At 48.2% G+C, this 12,486-nt stretch overlaps 1 protein-coding gene across 19 annotated transcripts in view; it reads right to left on the bottom strand.

The window, feature by feature from the left end:
• Window positions 1-12,437, bottom strand: part of FER1L5 (fer-1 like family member 5) — a 57,957-nt gene extending 45,520 nt beyond the window's left edge. For 3 of the 19 annotated variants that reach the window (XM_025464915.3, XM_025464938.3, XM_049115478.1), the window contains exons 1-9: window positions 12,208-12,434; window positions 9,625-9,677; window positions 8,932-9,023; window positions 8,113-8,221; window positions 6,204-6,258; window positions 5,641-5,750; window positions 3,143-3,271; window positions 2,018-2,080; window positions 1,034-1,084 (exon numbers count right to left, since the gene is read on the bottom strand). In XM_025464915.3, the coding sequence (XP_025320700.3) occupies window positions 1,034-1,084; window positions 2,018-2,080; window positions 3,143-3,271; window positions 5,641-5,750; window positions 6,204-6,258; window positions 8,113-8,221; window positions 8,932-9,023; window positions 9,625-9,677; window positions 12,208-12,292 (747 nt within the window). In that variant the 5' untranslated portion in view covers window positions 12,293-12,434. Of the gene's footprint in view, window positions 1-1,033; window positions 1,085-2,017; window positions 2,081-3,142; window positions 3,272-5,640; window positions 5,751-6,203; window positions 6,259-8,112; window positions 8,222-8,931; window positions 9,024-9,624; window positions 9,678-12,207 lie in introns of all 19 variants that reach the window. The other 16 variants (XR_003143361.3, XR_003143362.3, XM_025464888.3 and 13 more) reach the window with 12 other exon arrangements.
• Between the last annotated feature and the right edge of the window lie 49 nt (window positions 12,438-12,486).

Here is a 12,486-nt window from a genome sequence, read left to right on the forward strand (position 1 = left end):
CTTCATTTTTAGTATACATACGTCCCCTGAAATATTTTGTGAGGATCCATGCAATATTTCAGGCATTTTTATTTTTATTTTTTAAATTTTTATATTTTTAAAGATTTTATTTATTTATTCATGATAGACACACACACACACACACACACACACACACACACACAGGCAGGCTCCATGCAGGGAGCCTGATGTGGGACTTTATCCCGGGACTCCAGGATCACGCCCTGGGGCGAAGGCATGCGCCAAATCGCTGAGCCACCCAGGGATCCCACATTTTTATATTTAAAGAGTATCTGTTGTTTAAGCTTTAAATGTAATGAGGCATCCTGTATTTAATCTGGCAACCCTACCTTCTCCCAATCTTCCTGGATTTGGAGGATCTTTTTTAGCCCTTCATGACTATGTCACCTTTCCTCATCTCTCAGCCTGTGTCTTTCCAAAGCAAACCTTTTTACTCTGTTCTCATAGGTGGCAATTTTCTCTGTGTTTCTCTGCCTTTTTGGATCTTCTGCTTCCATTCCCTCGAGGCAGAGATTTGGAGTGTGTCCATAATTATTATAAGTGTGGGGAATTGGGGATCCCTGGGTGGCTCAGTGGTTTGGTGCCCGCCTTTGGCCCGGGGCGTGATCCTGGAGACCTGGGATCGAGTCCCATGTCGGGCTCCCTGCATGGAGCCTGCTTCTCCCTCTGCTTGTGTTTCTTCCTCTCTCTCTGTGTCTCTCATGAATGATTAAATAAAATCTTTAAAAAAAAAAATAAGTGTGGGGAATTTAGCATGGCACCCAGCTTTTTCATAAATGGTACACACTTTCATCCTTACAATAACTCTGTGATTTGAGTCTATCATTATTCCCATTGTATAGATGAGGAAGTAGAGGTTCTGAAAAACTTAAGTCAACCCAGTTGGTAGGTGGATCCAAATCTGGATATTTCCGCATGAAAATTCAAATTTTTGCCCATCGACTTAGGCATGGAGCCCATGGTAGATCTCTATAACTGTGTCATCAAACCTCCTCCTTCATCCAGGGCTCACTTGGAATCTCCCGATCTCTGCATTGAATCTCATCAGTGTGGAATTCATCACCTGCAGGGGGGTTCCAGAAATATCTCAGTTACTCATATTCCCCATTTCCCCCACTCCCATGGGAAGAATTGTAAGGGCATATTTGGGATTCTCTAGGATTTACTCGATGCTTCCTAGTGGCCCACACTTTCACATAGTTTTTCTCATTTAATTCTCAGAGGTACCCTGTGAGGGTCAGAATTTTAGTTCCATTTTACTGATGAGGAGATTGATCAGAGGGTCCAATTCATCTGATGAACCCAAAGGTCACCCCAAAGTAGTGTTGCACTCAACTTTTTCCACTGCACACTGTCCTGATCATTTCCCATGTCCCTGTGTTCCTGAGAACATGTACACTCTTCAAGGGAGAGGCCTTCTTATTCTCCTTAGGCCTGTGTTGGGCACATAGGAGGCACGTGATAAACATACATTCACCACTGTTACCGGGCTCCCTCTGGTTGGGGAATGGAATGTCCCATGTTGAGGGGACCTTTGAGGGGTCCTTTGGTCCATGAGGATCCTGTCTGTTTTCTTCACCTTGGGGCCCACCTTAGGGCCTAACAGTTGGCATTCCATAAGATTTGTTTGTTTGTTTTTTTTTAAAGATTTTATTTATTTATTCATGATAGACACAGAGAGAGAGAGGCAGAGACACAGGCAGAGAGAGAAGCAGGCTCCATGCACCGGGAGCCTGACGTGGGATTCGATCCCAGGTCTCCAGGATCGCGCCCTGGGTCAAAGGCAGGCGCTAAACCGCTGCGCCACCCAGGGATCCCTCCATAAGATTTGTTGAATGAACGAATAGGGAGTCGGGGCTGCCAGGAAGTGACAAAGGCCATGGATGATGTGCCTTGGGGTCAGAAGGGTGGCTCTAAGGGTGGGGCAGGGGAGCTGAAGTCCTTCCCAGAATTGAGGTGGGACCAGAAAGTGGGCCCATCTTGTTTAGCTCCTCACCTGGATTAAGATGGTCTCATCAAAGAACTTAGCAGGCACCTCATGAAAATTCTGGAAGAAGATCTGAAGCAGAGACAATGGGAGTAGGGGTTGGATGATATTCCTTCCACCACTTTACCTAGGGCTCAGTAAGCCTGAAGCCTCAGAATAGCATGCTTCTTCCCCAGCTCTTGCCCATTTCACGCTCATGCTCTTCCTCCAGAAGCAGAGGCCTGCCCAGCTCCTGGAGGGTATTCTGCTGGGGTAGAGGGCAGGGGCAGGGGATCCCAGGAACATCTGTCATGAGTGACCCAAGGCCCAGCTCGCTGTGCTGGGATGGAGACCCGAGCCTCTGCCTCCTTGTAGACAGTCCTGTCAGCCCACTGCACCCCTAGCCCCTGCTGCAGCCAGAACCCTCTTTCCCAAATGCAAACTCGGCCCCATTGTTCTCCGCTTTAGTCCCTCCGTGGCTGCCAGGTGCCATCTGTGATAGGGTCCTAGAGCATTTTGCAGGCTTCCCTCCAGCCACAGCCATACCTACAGTTCTGCCTCTTGTTTCTATGCTTCTGAAGACGCTATTGCTTTTTCCTGAATTTTCTTTCTTCATGATGTACCTCTTTCCCTGGTAGACTCTTCCTTCAAGGTTTTGGGAGCCCTTCCTGAGTGCACCCATTCCTCCCTGCTCTCACTGTTTTGTTTTGTTTTTTTTTTTAATCTCTTATTTATTGGTCTATTTACCAATTAATTCAGCCAGTATTTATGGACTTTCCAACTGTGGTCAGACACAATGGTCTAGCTTAGGGCTTTAGCAATGACAGGATGTAATGGTCTGGGTCTGCATTTCAAGGATGCGTCAACAGCACCCCCAGATCCCTGTTCACCCCAGTATCACAACATTGTCATTGGGTGTGCATTCACAGGCCGATCCCCCCACCACCCCCACAGGCTACTGGCTCCTCCAATGGGAGGTTTCCAATTATTTCATCTGTTTTCCCAGTGCCAGGCAGTGCTTGGCCCTCTTGTAGGTGTTCAGCCAACATGTGTGGAGGAAGCAGCCTGCCTACTGCCTGCAGGAAATGCCCAGCTCCCGGCTGGCCCACTTGGCCCAAGTGCCCCATTCAGTTTGGAAGAGAATGCACAGCCCACCTCATTGAAGAAAGGGTTGTTTCCCATCTTGATCCGCGTGTTGTGCTGGTAGCCTCCAATAACCACCTTCACCACCGGCTTGATGTTGTTACCCATTAGCTGCCGGCCTTCGAACACCTTCACTCGGACCTGGGTGGGGGGGAAGACACAGGGGAACCTGAGGCTGGAACCCGGGCCCCCTTCTCCAATAGGCACTCTTCTCTAAAAGAACAAAGTGTTTGGTAAGAGGCATCTACTGCGGATGGAAGGAGAACCCACGGGGAGCTGGACTCCACCTGCCTGAAGATAAAGTCCTAGGAAGGCCGTGGCTCCTTCTGCTTTCTCTTCTGGAAACTGTCCCCTCCACTGCTTTGTCTTTTTCATCTTGTGTACACTGACTGTTTCTCAATTGCTATGGGCTTATTACAGAATATAGGAATGAAGTCTAATCTTTCCCATTTTTTTTTTAACTTTTGCCTATTATCCTTTTAGGGAATGGAGAATTTTAAAGTTCCATGCAATTGAATCTATGATCTGTGATTTGCTCTCTGATTCATGGTTTCTTCTTCCCCTTTATATACTTTACTGGGACTCAGTCAAAGGGCTACAACATCTGAGCCTAGAACTAGAAGGCAAGAAGAGCAATGCAGAGCCCAGGAAAGACCCCATGGCTGGCTGAGGCTCAGGGGGAGAAAGAACTGGATTTGGCAGTGGCTAGCAGGGCACAGGCATGGGAGTTTGTCATCTGCTTGTAGGTAGTAAACAATATATGGCTTTCCCAGTCCAGGCTGTGGATCGGCCTTTCTTTGTGAGGCCTCCTGTGTTTCCAACAAGTCCAGAGACCCTTCAGGGGTCAATACACATGCAGCTACTGGATCCTCAGAGACCACAGTGGGCCAAAACAGGCAAACAGGTCGCATGTCAGAATTTTGCCCTAACTTCTAGTATATAGGAAGGACAGTGATTTGGACACAGTGACCTTTTATCTTGAGCATACTAGCCTGGTGCCCAGAGGGAAAGGAAAAGAAAGTCTTCCAAAGGAAGAACAGCATGTGCAAAGACCTCATGGCTAGAGAGAGTGGCTTGAGAATGGGGACTGCAAGGTGTCCAGGATGCTAGAGCAGGATGAAGAAGGATGAGGGCAGGAGACAGAGCAGCGTGCTGGGATAGGCTTCTGTTATCAAGGACCTGGGAAGCCATTGTTAGGAGTTTGGGTTTTGTCCTGAGCACATTAGTGGATTCTCATTTTTCACTTTATTTTATATTTTAATATTATAGTTGACACATGATACATTAATTTCAGGCCTGTAACATAGTGATGTGACAACTATATGTCATGTTATGCTCACCACAAGTGTATCTAACTTCTGTCATGGGTATCCTTGTTTTTAAGGACTTTTTTTTTTTTTTAAAGATTCCATTTATTCATTTATGACAGACCCAGAGAGAAAGAGAGGCAGAGACACAGGCAGAGGGAGAAGCAGGCTCCATGCGGGGAGCCCAACGTGGGACTCGATCCCTCGTGTTCAGGATCACACCCCAAGCTGAAGGTGGTGCTAAACTGCTGAGCCACCGGGGCTGCCCCTAGGACATTTTTTTTTTTAAGATTTTATTTATTTACTCATGACAGAAAGAGAGAGAGAGAGAGGCAGAGACACAGGCAGAGGGAGAAGCAGGCTCCATGCAGGGAGCCTGATGTGGGACTCGATCCTGGGTCTCCAGGATCACACCCCAGGCTGAAGGCAGTGCTAAACCACTGGGCCACTGGGGCTGCCCTATTAAGGACATTTTAAAGCAGGTGCATGGCATGGTTAAGAAGGACATCTTTGAAAGACCACTTTGACTGAAGGATGGACAGGAGAGAGCTGGAGGCTGGGACTTTAGGAGGAGGCTATGAGGTGGTCCAGGGAAGCCATAGTGGTGGTTCAGCCCGGGGAAATGAAATGGTGATGGAGTGGTGGGGGCATTGGGTGAAATTAAGAGCTGGGACTTAGTCATCGACTGGATGCAGGGGGTAGGGTGAGGAAGAAGGCAGTCAAGAATGATACCCAATCTCCTAGACAAGTGGCAGGCTGGGGAGCAGGCAAAACCATAGCAGAAATTATTAGGTTACAAGCTACAGATCAGAGGGAGTTGGTAAGCCATGAGATGACGGTTCCAGAAGTCATGGTGGGAGCTCTCCTCAGCCTCTTCCATATAGCTCATTTTGCCCTGCATGTGGCTAGCCTTGTGTTGCCAACAATCCTGAGGAGTACTCCAGGCCTTTTGTTCTGCCTTCGCAGCACTTGCCAGGGCCTGTTGGTGTACAACAGCCAACAGCGCCTCCTATTGCTTCAGTGGAGTTGTCTCTGGCTTAGGATTCCCGCAGAAGTGGCTCAGAATGGTCCCAGAGGATCAGGGAGTGCAGTGAGGCTCGGAGGACATGTAGCTCTGGTCCTCTGCCATGACCTTGTGGAGAGATGGGGATGGCCTGGGATCACAATGAGAATGTCAGGTGAATCAGCCCAGAAGGTCCTCACCTGAAAGTGCTGAGGCTTCGTGGACAGAGCCACAGGCATGGTATAGCTGGGGACCATCAGTTCCTGCCTGGCCGTCTCTCGGGTACTTAGGCCTAGGAGGTCGCCATCGCCTGGGGAAACAGTCTGGGTGAGGTCTCAGAGGCTGGGGCTCAGAAGGTTTTGAAGCACTATGCCCATTTCATTGTTCTATCCCTAGTGACTAGCTTCTGACTAAAACCATGGCCAAGAGACCTCAAAAGGGGTACATGTCCCCCCCAGAACATTCCCATGGGCCCCCTCCTACCCTCAGTAACCCTAGGCCCCACAATCTACATGTAGGGGCTCTTCGAAAGGTCATCCTTGTTTCCTTTTGCAGCCCACTGGAGGCTGGGCCTCATATCTAGAGATGACAAGTAGAAATACTGTGGGGGGAAGATGCCTCAGCCAGGCATCTGAAGATCTGGCCTCTAGACCCTAACCTGATCACAGTCCTTCTGTAGGCCTCAAGGGATGGGTCCCAAAGGTCCCAAAGAGCCCACCCAGCTATGCTTGGAGAAGAACAGGGGTAAGCCTCAAGTACCTACCTATCTTCTCAATATCCTGGTTTCTCATAAGGGCCACCTGTAGGGTTACAGTGCACTGCAAGGCAAAGATGGTGAGTGGTGGTGGTGGGGTAGTTTGTAGCCAGATCCTGCAATCCTTGGCCAAGTCATAACACTGTCCCCATGTGGGACCTGTGATGTCTTGGGGAGAGGGAGTTATAAACTGGTGGCAATGGGTTATAGTGGAGGGGATTTGGAGAATAGAGGAGGCACATGGTAGTGGTGGTAACAAGGGAGTACAATGGGGTAGGGAGGAGAGGAAGAGGTGCCTTGGGACCAGCCCAGAACTGCTGATGCCAACATCTCTTCTCCTAGCCTAACATCTCCTGACCTCAGGTGGGGGACTCTTGCAAATACCTCTTAATTGACTTCCTGCCTCCAAGCGCTCTGACTACCCATCCTATTTCTATATCATCGCCAGAATTGCCCCCTAAACTTTATATAAGTGCCCTAACCAATCAGAGTAAAGTCAAAACTCATCAGCAGAGACCATAAGGCCCTTCACTTTTGGCCCCTGGTCTCAGCTAGTCTCAGCTCTCTTACTACCTTCTTCACATCCTCCCAATCCCCGTATGCCAGCGGCATAGCAGCCCACCTTCCCTGAACTTGCTGTCTGCCTCTCTCCCTCCAGCCTTCAGGCATGCACCTTACACCCTTGCTTGGCATTCTCTTCCTTTCCTATCCATTGGGCAAACTCATGCCCACCGAGAAACTGAGTAAAAAAATGCACAATGACCAGACCTTGTATAAAAATGGTACTCTGACCCACAATGTGTAGCGATCAATTCAGGAAGCCAGCCCAATAAATCTGCAGTAACCAACCCAGGAAGCCAGCCTGCTATCTCTAAGTCAGCCTCATAGGAAGTCAAAGTACTGCTCTAGCAACCAGTCCAGGAAACCAAACAATAGCCCCTGGAAGAGTTGGCCTCAAATTGCCAGGATTTGATTCATAACCAACAGTTTCCCCAATTTTTGACCCTTCTTCTCACTTAGAACCATCAAGAGAAAGCCAAATATACACCACTAACCAATCACAGAGGATGCCCGGTCCTCTTATAGCTCCCCCCACCCCCACCACCAATAGCCTCCAATCAGGGCACATTGGGAAGCTCTCCTGCTTCCACTGTGCAGCTTCACCCTTCCTCTGTCTGTCTTTGAGTCTCTGCCAAAGTGCAAGTGATGGTTGGCCAATGCCCTTGCTATAGCCAGCTCTACATAAATAACCTGTGCTTATTCTCCTTTGGTTGGTCTTTGCCTGTTTCTATCTATCTTTTCTTTTCCTTTTTAAAGATTTTATTTATGAGAGAGAGAGAGAGAGAGAGAGAGAGAGAGTACATAAGCAGGGAGAGGGGCAAATGGAGAGGGAGAAGCAGACTCTCTACTGAGCAGGGAGCCCAATGCGGAGCTCAATCTGAGATCGTGACCTGAGCCGAAGGCAGATGCCTAATGGACTGAGCCATGCAGGCACCTCAGTTTCCATTATCTTAATCACATCCTCTATAAAGCCTTACATGACCTCCCATGTAGACTCATTCACTTCCTCCTGACTTCAGTGACCTAGCCTTCCTGACCCTTGTGCTGAGGCACTTGTCACTGTGAATGGTGCCTACTCCAGTGGACTGTAGGAGTCATTCAGTTTTGTGTCCAAGCCTGACACAGGTACTGACATCCAATGGACAATTAACTAAATAATCAATCTAAAAGTAAGGATGTAGGGGTGGGAGGGTGGGTCAGTGGATGGCTGATGGGATGGAGGAGGTCAGGGAGATGATGGCAGCATGATGGGGCCTCCTAGGGCAAGAAGTGCTCTCTGGTGGGGGCACTGGGCCTCTGCTAAAGTGGAGTATCCTAGCTTCTCTGGCTGCTCCCACCCTTCCCAGGGCCAACTCACATCTGTGGACATCATGAGATGGTTAAGCAGGGTCAAGTCCTTCACAAAAAGGACCTCACTCGGTTTTTTCACCAAGGGCTGGAGCATTACTGTGGCCAGGCCAATGAACCTGGGGAGATGAGGAGCACATACGAGATCCTGAGCCAGGGGAAAGGGTGTCTTCTGCCCCAGGCATGACTATCTAGTGAGGGTTTTCTCTCCTACAGGCTGTGCTGTCCATAGAGAGAGGCTGAAGGAAGAACACAGTGATGTGGAGCATCTCAGAGTATCTCATGTTTCTGAGAACTGACTTTGGGGCTCTGAGTAATGGGTGCCCCAGTTACTGGCTCTGCCCTGCTCAAAACCCTTTCCAGAAGTTCTGTTCCCACACTCCTCCCAAGTGAGAACAGTGCCAAGTAACAGCTGATTGGACCAGAGGGTGGACACCTTATGGGAGCTGGACCAATCAGATTCTCCATCCTAGGAAATTTTGACTTGGGATGCCTTAGCTACAGTCTCAGAGATGTCAGACCCCGCTAGGCACTAGAATGGGGCCACAATAGGAAGCCAGGATTGGGCAGAGAGAAGTAGAGATTTGAGATCCCATGGCTTCAGAAGAGGCAGGACTGTCCCTGGCTTCCCAGGACCCTGGTTCTAATTGCTCTGCACTCTCAGCTTCACCACTCTTCTATAACCCCCCCCCCCTTTTTTGGTCCTATTAGCTGGCTAGAGTGGGTTCTGGTCCTTGCCACCTGAGTGAGTCACAGATTCGAGCCAGGAGATGCAGCATGTGCCATAGCTTTGGTCAGAGAGCCAGCCTCTTGCCTTTCTCTGCCTCACCTGTCTTTCTTTGTTGAGCCCAGGTCCCGAAGGATGATTTGCAGAAAAGAGTCGTTTTGTAGGGGGCGGTCCCAGAGGTGCCAGATTAGGGTCTATGGGAGGCACAGAGAAGTCAGCATCCTTTCCTCACCCTCCCCTTCCCAACCTTCTAGAAAATGAGGAAAGATACAGGGAATGGACTGGCGCTGTGTTTCTCTTGAACTGAGGAACCCCTCTACAGTCAGGTTTCCTAAGAGGATGGCATTAGCTACCTTTCACCAAGATGCTGAGCATCCTACCTGGGCTCTGCAGTGTAACTGCAATATCATGGGTGTGTCAGTAGTTAAGGGGTTTAGGGACCCAGGGCAGGGGTGGGGGACATCAACGGATGGAATATAAGAGTGACCCTGCGCAGGGATTCCTGTCTCTGCTTCAGGTTTCTGGGAACATCAGGATGGCCAGGTTGGACAAGATGAACCGTATCATGGTCCACTGCGAGAGTGGAGGAGAAGGGCCAAGAACAGCTACAGGTAGATGTGGCTGCTGTGGCTCTCCGGCCCAGCTTGGGGGCTACTCCTAGGCCGAAATGCCCTAGCCTTGGGAAAAGCTTGTGCCACTTCCTGTCCTCTCCCTAGAATTCTAAGCATGGCCAGGACCCAGCCTCACTCTTGGGGTTGTCATTGCTTCTTTTGGGTTTGTCCTGATGGGTTTTACCTCATTCCATGTGGGGTTATTCCCTTCCACTTCATGAGTTCTCTTCTTGACATCTGCAAAGATACCAAGGGGCTGTCATTGGTGGTAGGAAATATTTCAAAGTCTAGGTTTAAGTGTGGTAAAGAGAGGTAGGACTCCAAGAAAACTTCAAGTCTATGTTGGCAGATGTGATATGGCACTGATTCTTACTCTGCGGGTTTCAAAATTTCTTGCTTTTTCTTTTTTCTTTTTTTTTTTTTTAATTTCTTGCTTTTTCTAAGAGTAACATCATTCCATGTGACAGATAATGTCTTCACTTCATTTTTTTTCTTGGTTCCTAGCCATCTTGCAGCCAGGTGGTGACTCATGACTCATCCTGGCTAATGCAGTGTGGGAGCGATTTTCACCACTGCCAAGACTGGCTCCTAAAATCTCCTATTGATGTTTTTCTACTCCCCATTCCACACATCTACCCACATGATCTCCTGGCAGGGTGGTACCAGGATGACTTTGGAGCCACAAGCAGCAAACAGCTGGTCCCTAAACCACTGCTTGGAGGAGCCACTCAGGATTGTTGCCCCCTTGATGCAGGACTTGGTGTGAGCAAGAGGTAAACTTTTATTGTGTTAAGGCATTGAGATTTATATATTTTTAAAGATTTTATTTATTTATTCATGAGAGACACACACAGAGAGAGAGGCAGAGACATAGGCAGAGGGAGAAGCAGGCTCCATGCAGGGAGCCTGATGTGGGACTTGATCCCAGGACCCCGGGATCACAACCACTGAGCCACTCAGGTGTCCCAAGGCATTGAGATTTAAAGATTTATTTGTTACCAGAGCAAAGCCTAGTGGACTCCCAAACACCTCTAATGGATTAAAAATTCCTCATCCACTAAAAGTCCCCTCCTCCAAAAATATCTTTAACAAAGAACAACCGATAGCCCTGCAAAGAACCTCTAAATTGGTAAATTACTTTGAGATTCTTCCCAAGGAAAGAATGTGAAAAAGGAGGAAACAGAGTGTGTGCAAGCAGGTACCTGTTGGGTTGTCGGAAGGGATGCAGGGTAGTGGATGGTATATGGGGGAGGAAGGGCTCAGAAAAGTGAAAAAGGAATAAAAAAATATCAAACAAACATTCAATTATAATAATTTGTAGGTAAGGGACACTGGGTAGCTCAGTGGTTGAGCATCTGCCTTTGGCTCAGGTCGTGATCCCAGGGTCCTGGGATCAAATCCCGCATCGGGCTCCCCGCAAGAAGCCTGCTTCTCCCTCTGCCCGTGTCTCTGCCTCTCATGAATAAATAAATAAATAAATAAATAAATAAATAAATAAATAAAATCTTTAAAAAAAGAATTTGTAGGTAAATCTTTGGGCAAACCTAAGAGTCTGGGATTTAGGTATCTTGTAAGAGCTATCTCAGGGAGAAGATCACGCCCGTGGGATGGTAGGAAAGAAGGCTGAAATCAGGCTGTTTCTGGCTCACTGAACGTCCACTATGCCTCTCTAAACCTGTACCTGGGGAGTTGCCCCGTGAGTCCAGAGTCCCAAATGTTTACTCTCCCGAGGGGTATTGTCACATTCCGGGAGCACAGTTCCACAAACCAGAAAAAAATTAAGAAACTTTATTTTTTATTCATATCTGCTATAGAAACAACCATGCCTTCTTTCTGTTGGCCCCAATTTTCTCACTCCCTGCACGTGCTGGGAAACCTCATTTGCCTGTATCTACCGCCCCCCTACTTGCTATCAAAAGACTGTCCACTTCTCTTGTTCCTTTCCTGTTCCCAGCTCTGTGATATGCAGACATGCTTAATCTCTTTTGTGTTGTCTCCTAAATCCTTTTGAACGCCCCTCACCCCTGCCAACTTTCTTGGACACTTTTCCTTACCATAAAAAAAGAGAAATGGAGACAATAAATTTTGCCTCATGGGGTTGTTGTGAGGAGCAAAAATCATTATGTTTATGAAAAGGCTTTCTTGGTAGTAAATATCACTCATAGGGCTCAAACAGTTATTACTGGGGGTTATATAAGAGCTGTATATATATTATCCTTTAAAATCCTCACATCAAGGGGCACCTGGGTGGCTCAGTGGTTGAGCATCTGCCTTTGGCTCAGGTTGTGATTCCAGGGTCCTGGGATCGAGTCCTGTCCCTGTGAGGAGCCTGCTTCTCTCTCTGCCTATATTTCTGCTTCTCTTTCTGTGTCTCTCATGAATAAATAAATAAAATCTAAAAAAAACAAAAAACAAACAAACAAACAAAGAAACCAACCCTCACATCAAGCCTATGAAGAAGGTACTTTTTTTTTTTTTTTTTTTTAAACTCAATGTGTGGCTCAACTCCAGTTCACAGAAGCAGCTCAGGAAGTATTAATCTTCTCTTTTCCCTGTGGCCATTCCCCTAGAAGAAATGGCAGAAATGTCAAGATAGGAGAGATAATGGCAATAAAGCTAAGGTTTGAAAGAACTGGGTGATGTCTACTTCGCTCCTCTGTCACACAGGGCATCTTTTACAGAGGAGGACACCCATAAGTCTACTTTTTCACTGAATGTATGTTGCCTCTCGGGGCTTGTCCTTTCCGTCCAGGAGCCTTGCTCTCACCTCGGAAGTAGGCAGACACGCAGGGTCTGGGCGGGGGGCTGAGGGGTGGGTTGATCTTGGCCGACTCCACAACAAGCTGCAGCATGTCCTCTAATTACTCCCCTCCCTCCCTCTGCAGCAGAGCCTCCTTCTTGGAGCACCTTGGTCCAATGTTCTCCCAGGGCTCATGGGGTGAGGAGAGCACTGGGCCAGTTGCTTAGCGGTAGAGGTGATGTCACAAAGGTGAGTGGTTCTTGGTTCTGGAGAGGAATGGAGGGGAACGACAGGAGGAAGTCACAA

The sequence above is a fragment of the Canis lupus genome, chromosome 10 (genome assembly GCF_003254725.2).
Source record: "Canis lupus dingo isolate Sandy chromosome 10, ASM325472v2, whole genome shotgun sequence".
Lineage (NCBI taxonomy): Eukaryota > Metazoa > Chordata > Mammalia > Carnivora > Canidae > Canis > Canis lupus.